General features: G+C 42.5%; 2 protein-coding genes across 2 annotated transcripts in view; one reads left to right on the forward strand and one right to left on the reverse strand.

Annotated features, from left to right (window-relative positions):
* The window catches only part of TRAPPC3L (trafficking protein particle complex subunit 3L), a 35,278-nt gene extending 11,817 nt beyond the window's left edge, over positions 1-23,461 (forward strand). Inside the window, exons 4-5 of the mRNA XM_026489218.3 lie at positions 19,936-20,121; positions 23,327-23,461. Of these exons, the coding sequence (XP_026345003.1) occupies positions 19,936-20,121; positions 23,327-23,446 (306 nt within the window). The 3' untranslated portion in view covers positions 23,447-23,461. The remainder of the gene's footprint in view (positions 1-19,935; positions 20,122-23,326) is intronic.
* CALHM5 (calcium homeostasis modulator family member 5) lies at positions 10,735-18,986 on the reverse strand. The gene is made up of 2 exons (XM_026489217.4): positions 18,363-18,986; positions 10,735-14,854 (listed from the first exon to the last, which is right to left on the reverse strand). Exons 1-2 carry the CDS (start codon positions 18,900-18,902, stop codon positions 14,465-14,467), a joined length of 930 nt encoding a protein of 309 aa, XP_026345002.1. The 5' UTR covers positions 18,903-18,986; the 3' UTR covers positions 10,735-14,464.
* Positions 23,462-26,899: the final 3,438 nt, after the last annotated feature.

The raw sequence follows: 26,899 nt of genomic DNA on the forward strand, positions 1-26,899 counted from the left end.
CAGCTGCATAGCCGTAGAATGACGACCTGCAAGAGATTCGTGCTCAGAAGCACCGACTTTATGCTTCTGCAAGGACATCCGAATCTGACTTGATTAGACATTGTTAGAGGGGAATGCCACAGCCTGGAAGGTGGATCAGTGAGGGCCCCATCAAGAGACGGAAACCACACAATCATTTCAGTCAAGAAGGTTTACTAGAAAGCATTATTAACTATTTATATGGGACTAGCTACTAAGAAAGGGAAAAAAGTGCTAAAGAATGTCCTAGTGCTGAGGGAAAATACCCAAAGAAGAACCACAGTTTGAAGAGGGACCCTCTTCCCGTGGCTGGGGTTCAAATGTCTTTGGAGACATGTGATTGCAGCCCATGGATGCTGGAAAAGGCCTCCGGGTTGTCAGGCTGAGATAGGTGGGTAGGGAATTGTGGATTAAAACTGGTAAACGGCAACCCTCCACAGGGGTATAAGTGGGCTGAGGCCGGCAGTGAGGGAACCACGGGAAAGGAGCCAGAACTCCGAAGGGAGTGCCATGCCTGGCCCATGCCTGGCCAGTCACCAGTTTCAGCAAGAGTAAGCCAAGAAAAGGCCCCCTGGGGCAGGAAGAGAAGTCTGTCCTCCTGCTGTATCCCTACGGAACCCTCTACTGCCAAAGAAGAAATGTTTGCAAGATCTACGTCTAGCCTCACAAGCAAGGCCATGAAGAGTCTGGAGCTGAGAAGCAATCATCAGACAAGCAGCACAGAAGACCTGAGCCGGTGTGATTGTCACATACATTTCTGTGGTCCTTTTTTGACTTCGATGGCCTCGTGTTTGACCCTACCCAAGCTGCTGGCCCACACAGGAACTAGTCTCACCTCTCAGGGTCGCTCAAGCTGGCTAGGGGACAGGAGACGAGAGGAAGGAAGCTGCACTCCTCTCTTAGCAGGATGGTGTCACCTTCTTGCAAATGGAGAAACCAAACAGGCCAAAGAGCACACTTTTCAATGTGTAAACTTCTGAAACAAAAACTTTCTGTTAAACGCTGACATTTGTTAAATCCAGCCAGTGGCTCTTTATGGATTTCTCTATAACCAAATCTGTTCTCTCCCATGACTAGTAAATTTCCTCTATTTTATTACTGTTCCAAGTGCCATTAACTGACATTATGGGCCACGAACCTCAGAACAGGACTGGCTAATGACTTGTGTTCTCTTCCCTGGAAGTCCAAAGGAGTGAGTTGAGAAGACCATGGTACGTTGGCCACTAAGCGGCCGCCCGCTGAAACGTAGAGCGGGGCTTAGACGCACGTCTGGGGTAGGGGCTCGTAAGCTTGAAATGGACCAGGTCCATTTTCTGAAATGTGCCGAAGGGTGAAACTTAAGTTTTCGTTGTAGGAGGCAGGAGTTGCAGTCACGATGAGTAAGCAAACATGACGGAACAACTTCTGAAACGAAAGGGAACCCATGATTATTACCTTTACTGAGAACATTTTTATTGTGAAAAAAGAGTGACATGAGTCTGCACTTTAGCTTAATGTGTTAGTCTGCGAAATCGAATTTTACTGGGTTTTATGCCTGCTAATCTTCCAAAAATTTGCAGTTGACCAGCTTTTTTGGGGGGTATATATTTCTGTTCTCCATCTAACTACAGCCAAAGTACTGTACAAAGAATGGAAATAATACAGAATTTTCTTGAGTTTCTTTGATTTGACTCTGGAGTGAGGTTATCTTTCATCTCTGGGAAATTTCATTGCCCTGTCCCGTCTGTAAGCTTTTCAAAGGAATGGATAATTTCAAACATTCTTGGGGTTTGGCCCGCAGTGCCATGGCAAACCAGGACACTGTAGACATTCATTAAAAATTGTTGAAGTGAATTTGGAAAATATTTGTAGATCTTTTCCCTCAAGCACACGCTGGTTCTCCTCCTCTTCTGTCCAGGAGAGGGCAGTGGTCCACATTCATCTCCGAATCAAAGCCTGCCTGCCCCTCCCGCCCTGGCTCCCAGCACCTGCAGGAGCTCCCTTACTTTAAGCAAGATTTACCACATCGAAAATTCAGTGCTCCAGAAGTGTCTGATGGCTCACAATAGCTGATCTGCAATAACACGATTTGAACTGAATAGGATCCTGGACAGGACAAGAGCTGATTCTCATTAAATAATGGACAGTGAACTCATCTTGCTAATTTTATTGAAACATTCGGGGTTTTTTCACCACTATTTATATGAGTGTAGAAAGTTTCAGGAGAAGAGGGAGATTTGGTCTTCCTACACTGAGGTCAATTGTGATTACAAAAAAAAAAATGCAAGTATTAAATAGATAATCAAATCATTAGATATGACACTTAACTTACTCAACAGGCATCTATCACTTCCAGTTTGTTATAAGGGCAGATAGAAAATACAATTATACCTTTCTCTAGTCTAAGAGCTGAAAAACATCTCCTTAGCTGCACAAAAATGTATTTCATACTTTCCAAACCCATTTATGGTAAGATTTCATTATCAAGGGAAGCTAATTAAAGATAAAATTGATCAATTAAATAAATCATTTCCATTTACTCTAGAAAATATTTGAAATGTGTTCTAAAATTCATCATGGAGCCAGATTGTGTTGGGTGGACTCCTTCACGCCGCTGGCTGGTGGGTTAGGTCAGGTCAGAGTGGCTGATGGTAAGGGTGCTCTGGGGACACAACAGCTAGGCCTCCGGGCAGAGCAGAAATCAGGAAATCCCTCAGTCTACGCTGTCATGTCAGGAGCAGGCATCTGTGGTTCCTGGCTTCGGTCCTTGTCATTTTGGTGACTCAACTGTTCTCTGCTTACTTGGCTCTTGCAACTACCTGCTGACATCTTCCTATTCTTTATCTGCTCTCCACCCCCGTGACTCTGCCACCTCAGGACTTCTGCTTACTCTCCTTTACTCTCTTCTTTCTGGGTGTCTTTTGTCTTCTGTGACTCTCTGTGTCTCATATTCAAAGTCCCCAAAAGACCCTCTGACCTGTCCAGTCAATCACTTGCCCTCCGTGGGTAGAGCTTCCCTGACATGCATCTTCCGGCCCGTAGCCAAGCTGTGGCCTGACTGCCCAGGCTCGCAAATGCCCATCCTTGTCCATTACCTATGGCCACAATGGCAGCGGAATGAGACGCAGAGCCTGGCCATCACAGGGAGCCCCCCAGGAAGGGGATTCGGGTATGAAAAACATTCTGAGATCTCCCAAAACTGGGCAAAGCACCTGGCAAAGACCTCATTCTTCCTGTCTAGGAAATTGTTTGTGAGTCTTCTTTACCTATGAACCATCTGCTCTTGTTATTTGTCTTACTGATGCTGGCATGTGTTTTCCTTTGTTCCAGAGGCTGGAATTCCCGTGTGGAAGAGAGTAGTGGGCTCCATGTAACATGTTAACTATAGGGTATTGGAATCAAGAGAATTGTCCTTGCTATGTGTTTTGCAGGTAATAATCAAGTAAGAAATTTTTAAAAAAAAAAAAAGCGTCCTCTGGGAAGCAATCCAAGCCAAACCACATTATTTGTTGAAAATAAATATTTTAGACCACTAGCTAGGCGGAGGAGGGCAGACATTTCTCAGAACGATAAACTCTGAGGGATGCTTCTGTGGAAGGGAGACAGCCAAATTCTCTTGAGAAAAATGATGTTGCTACCACAGTATTGGGTTTTCTTTTGAATTTTTTATAAAGGAACCAATCATAAAAGTTTGTTCTGGTCCTCTAATCCCATAGGGCTTTTGTTTTTGTCTCTTTTTCTAGATCTTTTTCAGTCCCTTCTCTTGGCATTCTCTGTTTTTTTCAGAGAATGTTACCAGAGATGACCTGATTTTTTATGGACTAGGAAAACTGCCCAGGTGAAATGAACTTGAGCCAGGCCATTCAAGACAGAGACATCAGCATATCTTAGGTTTTTTTCTTTCTCTTAAAAACAAAGCAAAACAGGCTTTGTTCCTTATGCTTCTGTATTTTACTTCTCTCCTTTCTTTTTTTAAATTTTTTTAAAGATTTATTTTAGAAAGAGAGAGAGAGCGTGCATGGAAGGAGGGGGCCAGAGAGGGAGAGAGAGAATCCCAAGCAGACTCCCCCCTGAGCGTGGAGCCTGATAAAGGCTCCATCTCACAATCCCGAGATCACGACCTGAGCCAAAAATCAAGAGTCAGACACTTAACCAGTTGAGCCACTCAGGTGCCCTTCTTTCTTTTTTTCTGATTATATTTGTCTTCCTCCATTTTCTAAACAATGTACATGTTTAAAAGGAATACTTTCCCTAAAAGGCATCGTATTTCACAATTCTGGGTATAAGCCTAAGTGTAACGCACCCAGCACGATGCACAACACTTGAATTGTGTCCACATCCTGATTCTATGCACAAAATTGGGAGACTTTTTTCTGTCCTTTGAATATTACTTTTTCAACCAGGATGCAAATTTAAATCTCAATTCTCAAGTTGCTTTCCTTCAGACCGCCCCTATCCTCCCCCCCACCCCACCCCCACTCATCCGCTCGCGCGCGCGCACACACACACTCTCCTCCTCCTTACGCACAATTTCTTTGAAGGGATAGACTAAGAAATGCAGCCTGGATGGCATAGAATAGAGGGAATGCTGGAACGTTTTTATCACTAGGCAACCCCTGCCCTTTGTTAAAATCCCGCACTGATGGCGGAGGTCTGGTCTTCCCTGACGATCCTCTCAAAAGGTGGCTCATCTCACCAGGGATGGGAGCACCTCACTGCCCCTGGCCCGCATCACCAGGTGATATGCCCTGGCTCAGCCTGCTGCCTTCCAGGACACGGAGAGGAGGCTTTGTGCTCCCCACACAGATGCTAATGGAGGGAAGCTTCCATTCAGGCAATCCAGGTAATTCTGGGTGAGAAGCGGGGAGAGGTTACAGGGTGGCTGACCACTTATTTCACGTACATCAGACAGCCAACAGTTGTGACTGTCAGCTCAGAGACCCCCCACACCCCCACACACACAACCATCCTAAAATATTTAGGTGTCTTGCCACTGTTTTATGCTAGAATAATCTGTAAATAGATGTTTGAGAATGTGGCCTTTATTGCGTGTGCTTTCCATTCCCACCCAGAAGACTGAAGTGGGAAACTGAGGTATTAGAACAGCAGGGTCCTCAGAGTCTAGGTTGGATTTGGGACCCAGGCATTCCTCACCACGTGACCTGTGTGGGGAGCTGAAGAGGTGGGGAGAAAATCAGTGAAAGGCTCAGCCATTAATCCAAAGGGTCTGGACTAAGTGGCGCCTGAATGTTCACAGGTGACGGCGTGCCACTGGAGACCAGGTCACAGAGAGCTGCTCCCCTCTCCCCGACCCTGCAGGGCGGTGCAGGTGGGCTGGATCCCAGGGGGAGAGCACTGTCTGACCTTGCCCTCAATGCCCTCAATGCCCTCAATGCGGTCCTAGGATCACGCTTCCTTTCTTCCCTGCCCCAACAATGGAAGCTGATCAGATTAAGCCTAGACAGAACATCTTCTTTTGTTATTAATTACTATTTTTCAGAGGCTAACTCACAATGTAGTATTAGGGGCCTATTGAATGGCTTTACTTTTTCCACTTTTTCCAACAGATGATATTAAAATAAGTGGGAGCCCTTGATAAACAGGGATTGAATTCCATGGAAGTCACAGCCCAGCACCACACAGCATTCCAGAGAAGGCTGGCCGCACAGCTAGTTGAATGTCAGGCCATTTTCCTATTTAGTAACATTTTTGAGCAGGGAAGAAGGGAGTGGAAAAATTAAATGGAAAGAAAAACCCTTTATAGTCATAAAATTCTCAATATTTAAAAAATGATGAATATTAACAGCAAAAGGAACTCATCGAGTATTTTGAGAAATCTTCCCATTGGGGACAGAAATATAGCAGATGGATTATTAAAAATAAGAAACTCGTTTGAAGAAGTATAACCATTTAGGCTTAATTCCCCCCTCTGAGTGGGCAAGGACTGCCTTACACAAACACCCACACATACTTGATTTATTCCCCCTTTGTACCTCTGGGAGGGGTGAAAGAAGAAAAGCGTAGGAAGATTTCTTTTGTGGAAAAGCATGTGTGTGCATAGCCACGAGGTCTGGGGGATCTGCGGACTGCTCCGGCCCAACCCAGCAGACCACATCACTTACTCACGGCAGAGTTCCAAAATGAAAGTGGGCACCTGCGGGAAAATTACCCGTAAGCTGTTATTATGACGACATTTGTGTAATATTATTTTCCTTTAGTCACAGAGAAGCGTCTCTTAAGGCTCAGTTGTCAGTAAATTCTGCAAGTTATCCCCCCTTACCTACAAATGCCCATCTTCCAGTTTTCTGTGTATGGTCGGGTCTCATAGGACATCTGCCTTCATCTAGGTGTCTTATCTCCTCGGCACTGTTACCAAAGACGCCCCGGGGGAGAGCCTTTAATGTTCCGGATACGTCGGCACACGAAGATCTAGGCTGTCCTAACTTTCCGTTGGAGAGTCTCAGTTTTATTTCTATTTAACTAATTTGAATGAGATTCACGAGAGCCTGAGTTACGAAACAAACCAAAGTGTGTGCAACGAAAATAGCAATAGGGTTGGGAGCATTTTGTCACTCTAACTATTTACAAGGAAATTCCTTCCCAGGAGATGAAAACGGCTGAGGGAATACTCTGGGGGAACCAAACTCCAAAGGCTGAAGCAAGGTCCCGCTGGGCCTAAAGGTTCAGAGACACATGGGGAAGACAGCCACACTCTGGGGCCTCCTTGCTCAGGGTTCTTAGTGCATGTCAGAAGTAAGATTTTGTTCAGACTTGCCCTGCCCTCTCAGTGATGCTCCAGGGTGGGGGTTCTCAATTCTTAATGCTCCATAGAATCACCTAGAGCTTTAAAATAAAAAAAATTCCAGATGCCCAAGCTCTTCTTTTGACCAATTGAGTGATGGTCTCTGGAAATAAGACCAGGCATCAGAACTTTTAAAATGCTCCCCAAGCAATCTTCATGGGTCTCCTCTGCTTTAAAGCAAGAGTTTGCAAACTGTGTTCCTTGGTTGGTGCTATAGGGTGATTGCTGTAAAGGCAGACGGAGGTGTGTGAGGACGGCCACTCCTCCAGATCCTTAGTCCAAATTCCTCCACCTCTCCTTTTATCTCTTTTAAGTGTTTCAAATAAAATAAAATGTCACTGAAAAAAAATTGAATAGTCTTGATTGAAAGAAAAAAAACCAAGCCCACCAGTGGTTGGGATGACTAACTTATCTCTTGGGAAGGAGATAGGGAGAGAAGCTGATCCTCCTAGGACATTCACTCCAAAGAAGATGGAAAATGATCAAATGTTGGTTTGTGACTATATATTTTTTTAACTGCGTATTTCCTATACAGGGTCAGTGAGACCCACTCCTAGTCACCCAGGTGTTTAAGGAAGCGAGTTTTTTAAAACACTAATTACTATCCCTCATGTTTCCTCCCATGATTTAAATACAAAAAACAAAAACAAAAAACGCTGGGAGAAAGTTGATACCATCAGCAATCACTATTAATGCAGACGCATATCCGTTCATGTTAAAATCTAGGAATGAGATGTTGTTACAGTGCAACTAGTAACTGTATCATGGGTTAGGTACTCTGGCCAGAGATGTATATATTTTGAGGTATCATTCTTAAGCAGAATTGCTCATATCACCAGAGTTCATAGTTTTCTTACTTAATCCTATTCCTGGAGATGATCTAGAGAATGTGACTAGATAAAATAATAAATGCATTTCCCCCATTTTCATCTCAGTTTTCATTATAATTTAAAACTTTTTAAAGATTTTTCTCTAACATGGGTGTGGCTATAGGATCAGGAAAACTGAAACTGTAAAAAGACGGCTAGTCATGTGGACAGACAGAAAGACGGGCTCGTACGATATAGAAATTAAAGTCTGGAGACTACTCCAAATCTTCTGTGAACTTCCCAGTGCTGGAGATCCCTTCTTTATCAAGTATCACTTTTACTGAAGGAAATATTAGGAAGTTGACCTTATTGATACAGGGAACTAGAAGCATAGTTTGGACATAGCTATCCCAAATAATTTAGAAACCCAAGGTGGAAGAGCTGTGCCGAATGGGAAAGAGGCCAGGAACCTGAGAACTAGACATAAAATTCCAGGAATACACCAAGAAGCCCGTTGATGGAATCCATGTGCTACTGGCTGTAAGATTTAGGACAACAGAGTTGAAACTCGGAGATGTACTAATCCAACACTCTGATTCTACCAATGAGGAAACATGTTTTTAAAGCTTAAATAATTACTTGAGAATACACCAACAGGAGACAACATTTCTGTGGTGGAAGTTAAGAGGTCAGATGAATCCAGGTCCAAATTTAGGCTCTGTTCTCTTACCCGTGGCTTAACCTTGACCTTTTTGAACTTCAGTGTTATTCATAAAAGTAAAAACAGTAATCCCTCCTCCCCAGCCTGGGAAATTTTAAAAATAAACCATATGTAAAGTCTCCATCACATGTAGGTTGTCAATGAACATTAACTCTCCTTCCCTCCTTAGTGGAAGAGCAAAATTTAGAATATGATCTCTCTTACAGCTGCACAAGTGTTCTTTCTGCATCACTCAACCTTAACCAACTGAACATTGAAAATATTATTTGAGGGGCACCTGGGTGGCTCAGTCCATTAAACGTCTGTCTTCGGCTCAGGTCATGACCTCAGGGTCCTGAGATCAAGTCCCGCATTAGGGTAGGGGGGGTCCCTGCTCAACAGGGAGCCTACTTCTCCCTCCGCATGTGCTCTCTCTCTCTCAAATAATAAATAAAATCTTTAAAAAAAAGAAAATATTATTTGAAGCTGCCTGAAAGCAGATTTCCTTCCAGACTCAAATAGGAGATTTTATATATGTAATAAATATGTTCCAATCCCAAAAGGGATTAAACTAACTCAATGCTCTTGATCAAAATCCTACTCAAATAGGTGTAAGTACAAAATGCCGCTACTGCTCTTGCTTGAAGGCTTCTTTCTGGGGCTTCCCTCCATGCTCAGCCTCCAGCCTCAGCAGCTCAGCTTGCCCTTTTGTCTCTCTTCAAATCTCATTATGTCCCAGTACACATGTTGGGCTTCATTAAGGCATAGTCAGAAGCCACTGCTATAATGATTAGAACCGGAGCCGGATCCTTCCCTCGTCAGCACCTCAGGGCAGTCTAGGCTCCCTTGGGAACTTTGGGCAATGATGGGATTGGGTTGAATATATGGTAACAATCGAGGCCACAGCCACACAGAGAGAGAAATCTTCCTCCTTGCAGCTACCACATTAAGAGGTAACTATGTGGATCCCCTGCTCCTTGCTACTTACCTGTAGGTCAGGGGCTACAAGTGTCAAAAAATCAAAGCGACTCTATTCTGGTTGCAGGGCAGGCAGAGGGAAAGAGAGGGGAGGAATAGATGAAATAAGAATCAAGACCACAAGATTAATTTAGTTTTTAACAATTATTATGAAATTAATGAAATTCCAATAAGAGCATAGCAGTGGCTTAGTTCTGAATCCAAAACCATAAAGTTTCTTGAAAATCATATAATGCAATAAGGAAAAGAAGAGGAAATTCACAAGCCCTACTTTCTTGAAACAAAGAAAATGTTTCTCCATAATATAAGAATGTAACTTGGAGCAGGGAAAACTGATCCAAGAGACCCATCCGAAGGCAGATCTAGTAACATTATTGGACTTTAAAGACTTTAAAGATGTGAAACTACAGTGCGCCTGGGCGGCTCGGTTGGTTAAGTGTCTGCCTTCGACTCAGGTCATGGTCTCAGGGTCCTGGGATTGAGCCCCGCACTAGGGCCTAATCTGCTTCTCCTTCTCCCTCTGCACCTCCCCCACCACCCACCCCAGCTCATGCTCTCTTGCACTCTCTCTCCCAAATAAATACTAAAATCTTAAAAAAAACACACAAAAAAAGATGTGAAAATACAGGCAAAAACATCATGTTAGAAATAAATCAGGATGATGTTCATAGCAGCAATGTCCACAATAGCTAAATCGTGGAAGGAGCCGAGATGCCCTTCAACAGATGACTGGATTAAGAAGTTGTGGTCCATATATACAATGGAATATTACTCAGCTATCAGAAAGAACGAGTTCTCAACATTTGCTACAACATAGACGGCACTGGAGGAGATAATGCTAAGTGAAATAAGTCAAGCAGAGAAAGACAATTATCATATGGTTTCACTCATCTATGGAACATAAGAACTAGGATGATTGGTAGGGGAAGAAAGGGATAAAGAAAGGGGGGTAATCAGAAGGGGGAATGAAACATGAGAGACTATGGACTATGAGAAACAAACTGAGGGCCTCAGAGGGGAGGGGGGTGGGGGAATGGGATAGACCTGTGATGGGTAGTAAGGAGGGCACGTATTGCATGGTGCACTGGGTGTTATACACAACTAATGAATCATCGAGCCTTACATCGGAAACCGGGGATGTACTGTATGGTGACTAACATAATATAACAAAAAATCATTATAAAAAAAAAAAAAAGAAAGAAATCAGGATGGCATTGGATTTTTCCTCAGCAACATCCAGTAACAAAAGAAAATGGAATAACGCTTAAAATATACTCAAGTAGAGAAAGTGTGAACCAGCTAAACTGTCCTTCAAGTAGAGAACAGGCCAACATTTGAATATCAAAGAATTCAGGGACTAGTATTCCCAAGAACCTTTTCTGAGAATGATGCTAGAGGATACAATCCAGGCAAGCAGGAACTGATTGACAACTCTTCCGCAGAAGAACTGAGATGAACATGAAATTTATTTCATTGCATAACTATTATGAAAATTTTCAAGCATACACAAATGTGAAGAGAATATTTTATAAACCCCACGTACCACCTATCCAGGTTCAATAACTATCAATCTTTTGCCAATCTTGCTTCGTCTTTCAGCAACCCCCCTTTTTTGTGCCGAAATATTTTATTTTATTTTTAAGATTTTATTTATTTATCTGAGAGAGAGAGAGAGAGCACAAGTGGGGAAGGTGTGGGAGGGGCAGAAGGAGAAGCAGACTCCCTGCTGAGCAGGGAGCCCAACTCAGTCCCAGGACACTGCTATCATGACCTGAGCCAAAGGCAGACTCTTAACCAACTGAGCCACCCAGGTGCCCTTAAAGAAGATTCTAAACATTATGTTAATTTACACAGAAACATTCAATATGCATCTGTAACTAGTAAGGACTTTTTAAAAAATATAAACTACCATGCTATTATTATACATAACATGGTATATATTTTATATGCATGTGTTTAATTTATAATATCATTATAAATAATTCCCTGAAATACCCATTTAATACTCATTCATATTTCCCTCTAATACCCTCTAATAATACCCTCTAATACCCATTTAATACTCATTCATATTTCCCTCAATATTGCAAAGATATCTTATTATAGTTGGCTGTTTGAAACAGATTACACATAAGGCTCATATGTTGCTTCTGGTCATTAGGTCTCTTCTGTCTCTTTTTCCCCTTTTTTCATGCTATTGGTCTGTAGAAAACTGAGTCATGGGTCAAATAGAATGTCCTGTATTGTGGATTTACTGGGTTGCTTCCTCATTAACTTGCTTTCTTTGGCCTGTATTTCCTGTAAAGTAGTAATTGGGTCTAAATACTTGATTAGATTCAGACTGAATTTTTCAGGAAACAATATTTGACAGGTGATCCTGTGTACTTCCTCTCGCACCGTGCAGCAGAAGGAGGCACAGACTCTCTGGCTCTCCCATTTTTAGGAATGCTAAGAAACATGAGTGGCTTCAAGTGATGTGGTCTTCATCCCACCGTGCTTTCCCCTAGGAGTTTAGAATTCATTATTCCTTGTGTAGACCCATTATATCATTAGGGGGAGCAAAATGGTTATTGTCTAATTCTGAAGAGCTCTACATAGAACATTGCTTCATAGTGCCCCAAATTTGGTGGTTGAAAACAACAAAACATTTATTTAAGCTCATGATTTTCTGGGTCAGGGATGTAGGCAAGACACTATAGGGAGTGCCCCACAATGTCTGCAGCCTCAGAAGTGTGGCTCAAAAGTCTGGATGGCTGGAAAGGCTTCACTAGGATCACAGACATGAGGTCTTTGTTCTGGCTGTTGGTTGGGTTCCCTGGTTCTTCTCCATGTCACGTCTGCTGAAGCTGTCTGGAATGGCTTCTTCACTCATGTGTCTGACACCTAAGCTGGAACGACTGGGACAGCTGGGGCTGACCAGCCTCCTCTCTCTGTCTCTGTCTCTCTCCTGGTTAGCGTGGCCTTCTTCAGAGCTTGGAGCTTTCAGGGTGGTCGGATTTCTTGTATAGTGGCTGGCTTCTGCCAGGCTGAGCTTTGCCGAAGACAAGGCATTAGCTGTAGCACTTGCACAATCTGGATTCGCTTCCACTACAAGCTATTGGTTCAGTAAGGGGAGAAGGCTAAGACTCCATCTCTCAGTTGGAGCCATCGAGCTGTATTACCATGGTTTGGTTTTATTAAAGTGACACCCAGATGCAGCAAAGATGCAGTGAAGTTGGTTTGGTTAGAATCAATGTAAATGCAAAAAAAAAAAAAAATGCTCGCTTTAAGACCTTCGAAAGATTCAAGAAAGAGAGCCTGTGGTTCGCATCTCTTCTTCACTTTGCCTTCAGTGATCTCATCTGGGTAACTTGAATTTGTGTCATAGAAATTGGCAAACACTTCAAATCAGGAATTTCTTTTTAAGAGTCGGTTGTTAAATATTAATCATACACCATGTTTAAAATCCAAGTAATGTATCAAATATATTGCAACTTTATATCCTCCACTTTCTACTCTCCCACCTAAACACACACACATACGTGAGCCTGCTCTAAATTCCCAAGTATATGTTTCGGGTCTTAACACCTTTAGGATCCTTTCTGCCATTGGGGATAATGTTCCGTGGTCATAAAGGGTTCATTCCCCGGCTTCTCCAGCTAGGGGGCCAGGACTCTTAGTGATACAAGGTGTGAGCCATAGCATAAAATGTAGTGCCTCTTCCTTACACATTAACGCCACTAAGGGATTTAGGGGGAACTTAAATATGTACATATACATATTATATATAGTATATACACACTGTGTATATATTGCATATACATAAATGTACATAATGTACATAAATATATACATATATTGTATATATTATATATGTTATATATAATATATAATATGTGTATGTGTATATTTAAACTAACATATATGTTAGTAAATATGTATATATTTAAACTATACATATATGTATATATATATTTAACTTAACATGGGGATATTACATAGTAGAATGCAAAATTTGCATTATTTCTGATAAACATAAAACTGCAAAACAGTTTTACACTAGCACTGCTTTGACAGTTTCCCCAAACCCCTAGTCAGGACTAACTTACCCATTCAGCACAGTGGGTCCTATGCCAAGGGCTGTGGAAGTGTTTTTAATTTCTTTTAAAATCAGAAGAAAATAAATGAACTTTTGGGTTGAAAAAAATGTTTTAATATATAATATTAATATATTTGTCTTTATATTAGCACAATCACAAATGTGTGTGTGTGTGTGTGTGTATTTGTTAATGTAGAAAGGGGTCCATGAAGGCAGAAGTGCTTACGGCTCCCAAAAGCCATAATACAGCCCTGCCTGTAAGGAAGTACTTTCAGTGCACAGTAGAAACATGTGAAAAGCTCTAAATTTCAGGCATCATATCTTTTCAATGTGTTTTTCTTGAGAATTGCTGTCTTCAGATTCCAAGGAAATGAATTCCAAATGGTAGAATTTCGTACGTCCTTGAAAAGCAGTAGAATAGATTTGCAGGACAAGGATTTCCTCTGACTACACTGCAGATCCCACTGTCTACAGCCGTCTGTTAAGAGTGTCTCGCTTACTCACAAGTCATCACTTCTGCCCGCACATGCCATGACCAATATTTACACAGAATGGCTGAACTCCTGGCATGAGTCTTGCTGTCAAACCATAAAATCTTAGAACTTGAAGCCACTGGGGCACCTTGGTGGCTCAGTCCATTAAGCATCTGCCTTTGGCTCAGGTCATGATCCTGGAGTCCTGGAATCGAGCCCTGCATCATCGCTGTGCTCCCCGCTCAGCGGAGAGTCTGCTTCTCCCTCTCTCACTTTGCCCGTCCCTCTCCACCACCCCCCGCTTGTGTGTGCTCTCTCTCTCTCAAATGAATAAATGCAATTTATATTAAAAAAAAAGAAAAGAAAAGAACTTGAAGCCACTGAACCCCAACCCCCCATCCACAGAAGAGCACCTTTCTCTCCATCCTTGACCACTCACGCAGCACCAGTTGGAGCACATCCTGACACTGCCTGCCCTTGGGAGCCGCAAAGCTCCTTCCCTTTGGGTTCTTGTCTTCAAGAAAATACTGTGAGAACACACAGAGATACACCGGTTGCTACTGATGCAGCCGAAAATGTCGGAACGCGTGTAGCCCTGAACGCCACGAGTCAGTGGGGGTGGAAGCACTACGCACTGTGGGCAGTACCCACAAGCACCATTGTGGTCTCATCATCCTCGGGGCTAAGTTCCAGACCGTCCTCCACCACCCTGTGCAGGGTGCTGTAATGTTGCTGGCTTTGCTGGAAAGAATGCAGCTCCGAAGCCGCTTCCCAGGCTGCAAAGGTGGGCATGGGGAAGACATCTGGCCGCTTGTTTTCAAAAAAGCATTTCAGGTTTCTCTCACTCAGCTTGTTGGCATACTCCAGGAATGTGTTTTCCAACTGCTCCTTCTCCTTCTGCGCATACGTCTTCCAAAAATTCAGCTGAAGGTAGCTAACTTTAGATCGGCAGCGAGCGTAACAAGTGGTGAGCAGAGAGAAGAAAGATGCTGAACAAATCAGGCACCATCCTAGAATCTTAGAAAGAAAGAAATATTGAGGATGTGCAAAAACAAAGCCACTTCCCAGGGAGTGGAGGTGGTGTTACGGGGAAGCGTATGGCTGAATTAATACCACAGTCATTGCCATGGCTCAGTGCATATCTTTCACATTAATTTTTTAACAATACTTTTTTAACAGTCAAAGTAAAGTGGGGGTTTCATCCTTAGCATCCATCCCACCCACCATTGCTGGTAGGCAAAGAAATAACCAGAGGGCAGACAAATGGAAAAGGGCAAAAATATAAATTATCCAAGAATCAGCTAACGCAAGCCCTCAACTAGTATCAGTTATTAAAGGAAAGAATTCCATGCATGAGTGAATGTGATCGTTGGAGCAAATGAACGTTTCCTCAGCCAGTCTTCAGGCATTGATAAATGCATATTCATGGCTAGTGACTGATTTTTCCACGTTAAGTTATTTGCGGAGAACAACAGATCCTCTCTGAGAGAAATCTCATTATTCATCATCCATGATAAAGTGAGAGAGACATAATACAATGGGGAAACTGAAGCTAGAAGAATTGAAAGGACGCATAAAAGCCAAGGGAAAAAAATTAGAATCATTCTAAACCTTCAGGATTATTGGTTTTGAATTTTGGTAATTGGAAAAAAAAAATTCCTTTTTGAGTACAAACTGGCATTTTTTTCTGAATTTTAAAGGCAAAACTCTAAATAGCTCAACTGACCTTCTAAACTTTCTTGTTGTTCTTAATTACATCTGTCACAATCGGAATTAATCTCCTATTTGGACAACTAACAGAGCCCTTTCACAGTGTCTCTTGACATTTTCATTTAATGACTCAGTATTTCTCAGCAAATGGGCCTATTTGAAAATAGAAGCAATAATCTGCAAATGAACCCATTCAGACCATGACAGAACTGCAAACACACTCCGATGCTTTAAACTGGGAGCTCCCGCAGCCAGGCTCGGCCTGTGGCGTGTCATGAGGGCCCCGGACTCCACGTGAATGCCAGCTCTGGACTGGCACTAGGTGGGTTTAAATCTCAGCCTTCCTCTCCCTATGGGCATTCTCATTTCCTATGGGTGCCCCATTTCCTCCATTGTAACATGGGGGTTACCCACCTCAGAGGGGAGTTTGGGGGATTCAAATAAGAGGACGTAGACATACATATGCTTTCAGCGAGTGTTAGCTTCTATCACATGCCGCTATTTTTCAAACACACAGATGTTTACGTAAAAGCATTACTGAACCCATGGGATCTTTCTGGCATGATTTATGAATGAGGCACAGCTTCTATCATGTGAAAGTCCTCATAGTGACCTTGAATCACTTGTGGTTGGCTACTTCAGATCTTCCTCTTCTCTTCATCTTCCACCTTCCTCTTTCCACACAACCGGGCCTCGTGAAGGCCAGTAGTCCATCTCACCTCAATATCTGAGCCAATTCTGCTTGAGTTATACTGTTTGATCTATTTGATCACCTACAGACACCTCTTCCCACATTGCATGATCTTAGCGTCACCTTGCTCTCACCTGAGTGCCGAGCACTGAGCCCTCTTGTTCTTCCCCAATTCATAGCACCCAGACTCTAAGTAGACATGGTGGATGGCCCCACCACGTCCCTCAATATTTCCATTCTGCATGACTCCTCTCTCTCAAACCCTGGCAGTTTTCTCATCAATTTAGAGCCCGTACTGTGTGTCAGCAGCTTTATGCCCCTATACGTCCATCATCTCTACACCTCCCAGCAACCCCCCAAGGTAGATGTTATTAGTCCCAACTATGAGGAAACAAGAGCTCAGAGGGGCCATGCCATGAGCTCTGGGTCACAGAGCTGGTAAATGGTAGAATCCGGATTCAAACCCAAGGCTGGCCAACTCTAAGACCAAGCTCTGGCCACTAGTCCACTTGCCTTCCTTAAGAATAGAGAGCTGCCCAGCTGGATTTCCTGTTTCTTTGCCCCACCCATGGATGGGGCACTTTTTCCACCCCCACCCACATACCCAGCTATTGATCTGGACTGTTTGTTGCTTCTGCGGGGCTGAACCGCTGTGGTCAGCACCTGCCATTGATAGAGCTCCCCTTGTCCACATCCCACATGCCTCCTCCCCTAGAGATCAGCCCCAGGTCCTTCTCATTCTGCTGAAAAGTAAACAGGTAGTATGCCCAGGCTAAGCAATGACAGGATACTCATGACTTCCTTATGCCTGTGTTTAGAGAAGAAAAGCTCACACAGTGAGAAGTGTTTGGATCTGGCACTAACTGAATACAGTCTGGTGCCTGAGGACGTATATCATCAATCACTCGTTGTATCAGAACATTTGTAACTAATGCCTTCCTTCAACAAAAGAAGGAAGGCATTTGAGATCCTGGCATGTTTTTATCTAGGATGTGCTTTATGCATTAAACAAAAGATTTTGTCTGGGGACATTTTCAATCTTATCAGTTTACGTAAATGACGGTGTGACTCTGCTGCGGACCAGCTTTAGAAAGGATGATTTTAAAACCAGACTGCCCGGATGTATTGTTGAAAAGGCAAGTCCTTGTTGAAAAAGCAAAATTATACCCCTTTCAGTGCATTTCTTCGGAAACAAATGGCATTCCTGGCAAACCGTGGATCTGTTTATCTACTCTTATTAGCTGCTTTGGTTTGGGGAATGTAACCCTACGACTCACACTCACGAGGAGGAATTCGGTCTTCTCCTGAGGCCAGGGCAAGGCTTCACATCTGGATTTGTGCTCAGGTACCTGGAAGGATGACAAGCTACTTCCCTGTGTCAATTAGATAAAGCTACAGTGTCCTTCTGTTAAAAAAAAAGCAATGTCCCAAGTCTTGAGCTTCTAAAGTACTGTAAGAATTTCTTCGTCTGATTCACAAAGAGCAGAGAACGTAACCTCCCTAGAGAATACGGTCCCTTTTCACTAGCGGCTATTTAAAGACTGCCAACGCCCACTATACACAGGAAATTTTTCTCAATCTTCACAACCTTTATACACAGAGATAACAGTTGCCAGAAATCATTTGAGGGAATCTCTACACTAATTATATTACATGCTGCTTTGAAAAACATGCGCCCAATGGGTTCAGCTATATTTTAATAGATGAATGCTATCTGCACGTGTTTTTTCTGAGAAACCAGTTTGAAAATAAATAATTGAAAGGAGGCAGCAATTTCTAATTACAGCTCTGCCACTAACACTCAATTATGAGTTAGCGTCATGCATTATTTACCAAGTCAACCCCGACAGATTGTTTTGAAAGCACTTAAGTATTTACATATGCATAACCCAGAGGATATTTTCTTTTCGGAAGTGGAAAAGACAATCCAATCAGCAATTTTACTGAGCCACCAACCTCTAAAAAGCTTTTCCCAAGATTGTCCTCATGCTGCATCGCGTTCCAATTTTCCTTTAGTTTCAAAACATCCTAGCAGGATTCAGACTCAGCTCGGCCTGAAAGGAGTACCCGAGGGAATCCTTCAAGCTCCTGCTGGGAGAAAAAGGCCAGTTCGTCCTTCCTTACCTGCGACTGGGCTTGAAGGGACAGCTTCACTTCTTCGTTGTCCGCGGGCGTCATGCCGGTTTTGCCGCAAGAGACTTTGTGAAGTTCATCCCAGCACTCCTGGGGCTTGCCCTTGCAAATCAGTCCCAGGAGACTTGAACTTTTGGTCCCGCTCATGGCACATTCATAAAAAGTCCCATTGAGCAGAGCCACAGAAAGCCACATCATCGGAGCCACCAATGAACTCAGAGTGATCTGGCCGAGGACATAGAAAAAGCGGCAACTGTGGCCTTTGGGGAAGATTTTCCTGGGATTCACACAGCAGCCTGTGAAAAGCCTCCAAGACCTGCTATTCAGAAAGAATCCCAGGATCAGTAACACCCAAGCAGGAGCGAACAGGAAAACCAGCCCATACACCACATTCTCAGTGCTGCAGGGACACTTAAAAGCCACCAGTGAAAAGAGACGCTCACTCCCCACGGTCAGCAGAGCCATGAAGCTGTAGCCAATAACAGTCTTCTGGTTAAGGAAGAATTTTAAAATCCCCTGAAAAGCATCCATGGTGTAGCTAGACCAAGGGAAAAGGCTTTGCCCTTATTTATTGTCAGAGCAGCTGTGGCCGTGACCGAGGGTGGAGCTCTTTCTTCATCAGAAACAACAGTCCTCCTTCTCAGACTGAATTCAGCCAGATAAGGAAACAATGTCATTCCCTAGGAATGTATTTCCCAACCATGTTCAGATAATGCCTCCTACTGGTGGATTTGCGCTGTGGAACCGGGGCCAAAACCCTGAGAATCGGGGTAGATTCAAAGGGCACCACTTCTGTTTTATGTTATTTTCACATGGCTTGGGTTCCCAAGCATAGCAATAATAGTCTAGGAATTTTCCAGCCAGAGGAATCAACATGAGCAGAGAGAGGTTTCAGCCAGTGCACCGGGAGCCAAATCACGTCTCCAAGCCGGGAGTTAGATGATGGCTTTTCTCTTGCTGCTTAAGAGCTGCTACTTTAGCTCCTTTGCCTTGAGACCTGAAAGATTCCTTTTGTATCCTCTTAAACTGACGAGCATCAGAGATTTGAGCCAAATTGTAGGATTTGGGCTATTTGAAATTTAGATGGAAAAGTTTAGGGAGCATTTGAGTTTTGAATGAAAGACAAAATGAGAAGGGCCCTCATCGTTCCTTTCGCAGGTGATCATAGCAACTTCTCAATTACCATCTCTAACTTTGACCTCATGCCCGCCCCTACCCTCAACCCTAATGATAACTAGTACTTTAATTACTTACCCTCCTGAACGATATTTATTTTTGAAAACGATTTTTTGAGAAATAATGCTTAACTCTTTCATAAAGCATCTTGTTTTCATAGAAAACTAGTCCCTTAGGATATTCCGTAAAAATGAAAGGGTTTAAGACTTGTGCAGGTCATAGGGTCAGTATATTTCAAAGCTGAGTATGAACCCAGACTTTCCGATTACAAACTCCACATGCTTAACTATCGTGCTGCACTGTCTAGAACAGAATATTTGGGTGCTCTGCTAACAGATATTTGTTCTAGACCAAGTTTTAGTAGAATCTTTTTTTCCCTCTTTATCAGGTTGCCTTTAAGATGTACTTGGGGATTACACCAAGTGTGACCTGTAACAATTCAAGCAGGACTGAATTTTCCCTGATCCTAGACAAGAATCCGCTGGTGGAGTTTGTGGAAGAGCTCCCCGCCGGGCGATCCTCTCTGTGCTACTGCAATTTGCTCTGTGGGATTATCAGAGGTGCCCTGGAAATGGTAAAGCACGTATTTCATTTTGCCAGGTATATTTGCTAGCTAGTGCTGTGTAACAAATGACCCCCCAAATACAACTGCTTAAAACAACAAGTACTTATTATCTCACACAGTTTCTAAGAATCAGAAATCTGGGAAGAGTTTTGATAAAGAGCCTTTAGCTCTTGTGGCTAAGAGTCTTTCCGAGCTTAATACCCACACAGTCTAGCTGTTGGTCAGGGCCGCAGTGGTGAGGAGTTGACACAGGCTAGAGAATCCGCCTCCACGCTTACTCACATGGCCTAGGTGCCTGGCTGCCAGTTGGCTAGAGGCTTCACCAAGATCCAGTCACAACAGGTGCTGCCAACCCTTGTACAGTGTGGGAGGGCACTACCTGCGGGTGTGAATAACAGGAGGCCGAGATCATTGCAGTCTGTTTTGGAGGTTGACTTCCACACCTGAATTATTCATTGCCTTAACAAAGGCAGTGATCAGCATCTGTTAAAAGGCACTGAGCATACAAGATGAGCAAGACATAGTCACTGCCCTTTAAGAGTTTCTGTCCAGCAGAGAAGCCAGATGTGTAAAGAAGTGTGGACAATGGCTACGGGAGGAGCCGGGTTGGGCTGGGTGGTGGGGCAGGGATGACTTCCTAGAGAAACTCTGGGCTGGCATGTGAAGGATAAATAGGAGTTAGGGGAAGGAGGGCCTTAGGGGGAGGGGAGCAGGGGAAAATAATATTCCCGGTAAAAGGAGCAGCATGTCCAAAGGCACAAAAAGAATGTTTCATTCAAGGAACAAGGAACTTGAATTAGTTCAGTATGGGTGACATGTAGCTTGAGAGAGGTATTGTCATGAAAAAGGAGGCTTCACTTTACAGAGGCCTGATTTTTAAAAAGTGGTGGGAGACATTTATATAATCAGAGCTTGGGAATTTAGACTTTTGAAATGAAAGCAGCAGAGACCCATTATAGGTTGATAAAAAAGGGAATGATATTTTGAAATTTGTGGTTTAGGAATTTCATTCCTTTGTCATCAAAGTGAAAGTGTACAGGAGGGTACGATGCTGGAGGGAAGAAGAGGGCAATTGGGAAGCTGTGATGGTAACCTCAAGAAAAACCAGAATAAAGCCCTGACAATAGGAGTGGTGGGGAGAAGACCAATTTGAACAACACTAAGAAGGCAGATTAGTAATCAATTAGACTGAGACGAGGCTATCAGTTACCTGAAAGAAGTAAGTTGGGGCAAAAGAGTCAGGAATTTTTCAGGGTCTGAACAACCTGTAAGGATGGTTGTACTGTTAACCAAGAGAGTTCAAACCAAGGAGGGGTACGGTGGGGGTTAGGAGAGGCAAAAAGGGAGGAGTTCAGCTTGGGAGGTTCTGGAGTTGAGGTGCCTAACACACAGGCAAGTGATGATACCCAGCGAGCAGTTGTTGTACATGTCTGAAAGCCACAGAGAGATGTGGACCGAAAAGGCATTGGAAATATCAAAGGATGGGGGGGGTGTGGGAAAAGAAGGAAAAGGAGTCACAGGTGGAATTCTAGGAAGCAATACCACGTGATGAGTACGTTGAAGAGAGAATACAAAGGCTGCAAAGGATACCAAGAAGGAAGAACCAGAGGTGGGGAAAATACTGGGACAAAATGGAGCCAGAAACAAAGGAAGAGTGTATTTCAAGAAGAGGAAGTGATTCACAAGATCAAGGACAGCAGAGGGGCTAAGTAAAACAAGACCTGCAAAACAGTCAAAACACGTAGGGACCGAAAAGTCAGGAAGGACCTTAGGAAAAGCTGGTTTGGGAAAGTGGAGGAAGAAGAAGATAATCTGGCAAAGACTCTTGAGCCCCTTGGGGGCTCAGCTTAGAAAGAGGTAATAGTCCACAAAGTCTCATTTTTCCAGAAGCTCAGCTGTTAAGAGTGGTGGGACCAGACAGTAGCCAAAGATGAGATATGTGTTGACCTATGCAATCATGAGGCATTCATGTAATTTTCAATTATGGTGACAATTAGAGGAAGGATATAACAACAGGTAATCCAGAAGAGTAAAACAATCAAAATAATGTATTATTCACACAGATCTTCCATGCTTCTATCTTACCAACTTTTTAGGTTTGCCCTATAATCCAGAAATCAACAAAGGGGAAAGGAAATGTTCTGGGAGCCTATAAGCAAAAGGGATGAACCATAAAAAATAGGATAAAGTGTTCGCCAGCTTTCATGGATAACGGTTGATTCTAGTGCTATAGGACGAACAGGTATCAGACCTCATGTGGCCTCAAATATCCAAATAGCTTCCACGTAGCCTCCTTGCTTAATTTACTTGACCTTCTGTTAAATTTTGACAAAGACAAAAAAGATCTCCTGGAGGGGAAATGAGGATGAATATAGCTTCTATATTTCAATTGCCTACTAGACCCAGGCTTTTTCACTTATTATTTGCTTTTACCAACCCAGTACTTTTGCTTAGTTATCTTATTTATCCCAATGACTTAAAATAGCTGAATGGACACTCTGTTGAGGGTAGTAGGTCAGCAATATGCTGCTCTTATGTGAATACATTTTAATAAATAGAGAAGTAAGCCCCGTGGGATTACTTCAATGTATGGGAAGTGGGAAATGCTTTACAGTGGAAAAGAAGGGCTGGATATCAAATATTCATGTCTGTAATTTCAATCTTTAATTTTATATTTATAATTTATTTAGTTGATACTTTTTCAAAGCTCTCAAAGCCATAAGTGATTGCTCAATGTTGTTAGGACAAGTGATTATGTTATTTAGCTGATGACAGAATGACTGAATGCAAGTCAGTTGGAAAGAAATCGCTTAAGAATCCATTTATCCTTGGAAGTTCTGCTTGACAAGGTACATTGGGTCAAGGCTATCTTTGAGTTGGGAATTTGTGTTCTTCTTGAGATGGACCCATAGTTCAGCTGTGCACTGTGAGCAAGAGTGGGCCATTATCTCTGGGCTTGCCCCAGAATCATCAGGGCTGGCTGTGGCCTGGACCATCCTTCTCTTTGCAGACTCACACCACAGAGCTGACACACTGCCAGACCATCTCTGGAGGACATGCAGTAAAGAGCCCTTCATCCCCAGAGCAAGCTCCTTTTTATCATTCCATAAGGAAAGTCAGCCCCTTATAGGGTAAATAAGGCTGAAAACAGAGAAAAATTTAGATATTTTTTTTTGAACCAAAATGACGCAGGCCTTTTTTTCCCCTTTCCTAGGTTCATTTGGCTGCTGATGTTACATTCTTGCAAGACAGACTGAAAGGCGACCGTGTGACAGAAATAGGAATAACATTTCTGAAAAAGCTAGATGAGAAAAAATGCAGACGGAAAAAGTGAAGCCTTGCTTGCACAATGCCACAGGGTAGCCAGTTGAGGAATTAATATTATCTAAACTAAATTACTATTATCTAAACATACAGAGCCATAGAAATTTTGAATTGTTTCATAAGAGCATGGGCTTTAAAAGGCTTATACATCAGCCAGAAATTTGAAGTGTGGGACACTAGGATTTAAAGCTGTTTTTTTTCTTTGCTGATAAAGTATACATTTTCAATCTTATGTCCATAAGATTTCATATACAAACAACTCCTTATAAGATAGCATACATGAATTCACAGATGACATCGTCCATCCTAACAGAGCCCACTGATTTCATTTATTTATGGTAATGGATAAAAAATACACAGTTGGTGTATTTATCCATTCTCATTGGAAAAAATAGATGAAATGATACAATATAGAGTTCAATTTCTAGATACTGTATACTGCATTCCGTATAGAAACAGTGCCATTTATAACACTTTTCCATATGGATATGATTTCTCTCATATATTGGCTTGATTGATTACTTCAGCTTCCCGAAGCTGCTCTCTCTTGATTTATAATTACCAAGGCAAGCTGTTTATTTGCATGCTAATTCCGAAATATTTTTAAATAGCATTTAGTTTTAATTCATGTAATTTTTGGATAGTATTAATCAAATGTCTTCCTATTCTCATGAAACATTGCTGATGGTCAGGCCGGGAAACCTCTAAAATGAAAGGTAAATAATGTTTTTTTAAAAATTCTTTCTTACCCCAGAGATTTTTCAGGTAGAATTTTTTGCTGTCATTTTTATCTCCTAAAAAACCTTACAAAGCATACTTTATCTGTGACCAGAACGTATTTAAAATTCAAAATGTACTGGATTAAAGAAACAGTAATCTTTCCCAGACCATCAGCATATGCAGGTAGTCTCAATGGCGGTCCAGACTGTCCTGGGCTCTGCAGAGAACCGAACTTCCAAGTTACGATTAGTGTGGACTCATCGGTTAAAACTGGTGTAAATGATACGATTGTGGTAGACCTCAACTAGACCTGAGGAGCCTGAAGACACGGTCCCAGGTCTGTTTCTAGTGCATTCTGCTGATCCTAACTAGTGGCTCATCTTGGGTGAGGTACCTTATCTCTCAAGCACACTCTCTGTCTCCCATGCATAAAATGGCACAATTGAACATGATAACTATCTTAAATTATATAAATGAGTTTAAATGACATCAAGAACCACCGAAATTCCACATTTTGGGATTCTGAAGACTATGAAGAAACGGTTCGTTTCCTACCTGTCTCTTCAGAAGGACATCGAGGTCGGTATTAAGGACCAAATAGGGTCCCTGGGGCAGCTGCAAGAACCATGGAAAGAACTTCAAGCCAGTTCCACAGAAGACCAGGAGTAGAATCGGGAAGACGAGTAAAGGGATATCACAATGCCATGTATTTTAAGGCAATGCTTCCAAAAGAATGTGTGCCTGCCATCCATCCCAAAGCTTCCTTTTGGGATGTTTCCTTCTTCTGCTCTGTTTCCTCTTTCTCCTTTATAGTACACTCACCCCTCCAGGAACCCCAAAGACTCATGTCTAAGGGCCTTTCTCTTAAATCAGTACTCAACTAGCCCTCTTGTAAATATTCCCTGCTCTGGAGTATTCTCTTACCGACTATACCTTGCTCTCCTTTCTCTCCCCACCCAGCCATCCAAACTTCCTTGGCCCGCTGTCTTCATTGCTCAGCTACCTGAAGACAGCTGATCTCCTGAAGCCAGTGATGGCTTCAGGAGAAGTCTTGTTCTCTACCCTTTTTTCCCCCTCACCTTAGAGAGGGAGATCAGTCTTTTGGATTGACTTTGTCATATGGACAGTCACCTATTTAACCAAGAGAGAAGACTGTCTGTGCAGTAGTCCCCTCTTATGCACAGGGAAATGTTCCCAAACCCCCAGTGGATGCCTGAAGCCACGGATAGTACTGAACCCTATATATACTATGTTTTTCCAATATATGCATACCTGTGATAAAGCTTAATTTATAAATTAGGCACAGTAAGATATTTATAACAATAATAATAAAATAAAACAATTACTACAACATACTATAATAAAAGTTATATAAATGTGGGCTTTCTCTTTCTCAAAATGTCTTACTGTACTTTATTCACCTTTCTGTGATGAGGTGAGATGACAAAATGATGAAAAATGTGATGAGACAAAGTGAGGTCGCTGATGCAGGCGTTGGGAGGGACACTTAGGTTACTATGGATCTTCTGACCAGAAGTCAGGAGGACCATCTGCTTCGGGACTGGTTGGCTGTGGAAAGCAAAACCGCAGGTAAGCAGAGACAGCTGTATTCAGTAGGTGCTCTCTTCTGAAGAATGTGAGAATCTAAAAAGTGCTGTTTATTAGAAGTAGAGTCACATATATACATTTTCTAATAGCCATATTCAAAAAGTAAAAAGGAGTGGAGCCTGGGTGGAGTGTCTGCCTCTTGATTTCGGCTCAGGTCATGATCTAGGGGTCGTGGGATCTAGCCCTGCGTTGGGCTCTGTGCTCAGCGTGAAGTCTCCTGAAGATTCTCTTTCTCTCCCTCTACCCCTCCCCCTGTGTGTGCTCTCTCTCTCTCTCACATAAATAAATAAAATCTTTAAAAAGTAAAAAGGAGCAGAGAACTTTCATTTTAATAATATACTTTATTTAGACTAAGTATCCAAAATTTTAAAAATAGACTAGTTATCCAAAATATTATTATTTCAACATTTAGTCAATATAAAAATTGAGACCATTTATGTCACATCCTTTTTTTTTAAAGATTTTATTTATTTATTTATTTGAGAGAGAGAGAGACAGCCAGCGAGAGAGGGAACACAAGCAGGGGGAGTGGGAGAGGAAGAAGCAGGCTTCCTACGGGAGGAGCCTGATGTGGGGCTCGATCCCAGAATGCTGGGATCACACCCTGAGCTGAAGGCAGATGCTTAATGACTGTGCCACCCAGGAACCCCATATCACATCCTTTTCTTAAAATGTCTTCAAACTGTAGTGTTTTATACTGTTAACACATCTCAATTCAATGCTAAATTTTCAAAGCTCCCAGTAAAATGTAGTCCTATGAAAACAATAAAATTGTGTTTAGTGTTGTTTAATAGCTTCAATTTTTAAAGTTAAATGATCTAAAGTTAAATTAAAAATTCATTTCCTCAGCCACACTAGGCACATTTTAAGTGTTCAATAGCCATATGTGGCTAGAGGCTACTCTACTGTACAGCACAGGTCTGTAATTCCCAGTCAACGATCTATTATCGGGTTGCCTTGACCTTGGACACAAAGAATTAATGGGGGGATCCAAGTTAATAGAGAGGGAGAAAGGAGACAGAAAGGAAAAGGTAAGAAAGACCATCAGAGATCAATGAAATGCTGAGTGGTGACCCGTAAAAACAGGAAAGTTTCTATATGAAGGTTTCATACTAAAGACAGGTTGCACACCATC

This window comes from Ursus arctos, unplaced genomic scaffold (genome assembly GCF_023065955.2).
Source record: "Ursus arctos isolate Adak ecotype North America unplaced genomic scaffold, UrsArc2.0 scaffold_13, whole genome shotgun sequence".
Classification (NCBI taxonomy): domain Eukaryota; kingdom Metazoa; phylum Chordata; class Mammalia; order Carnivora; family Ursidae; genus Ursus; species Ursus arctos.

What these genes read in the sequence shown, in the direction of transcription:
- CALHM5 (XM_026489217.4), bottom strand. Translation starts at nt 18,902, where the DNA reads ATGGATGCTTTTCAGGGGATTTTAAAATTCTTCCTTAACCAGAAGACT. An exon ending in CCCTTCAAGCCCAGTCGCAG is followed by an intron (nt 14,855 to 18,362) that starts GTAAGGAAGGAC and finishes TTTCTTTCTAAG; the next exon opens with ATTCTAGGATGGTGCCTGAT.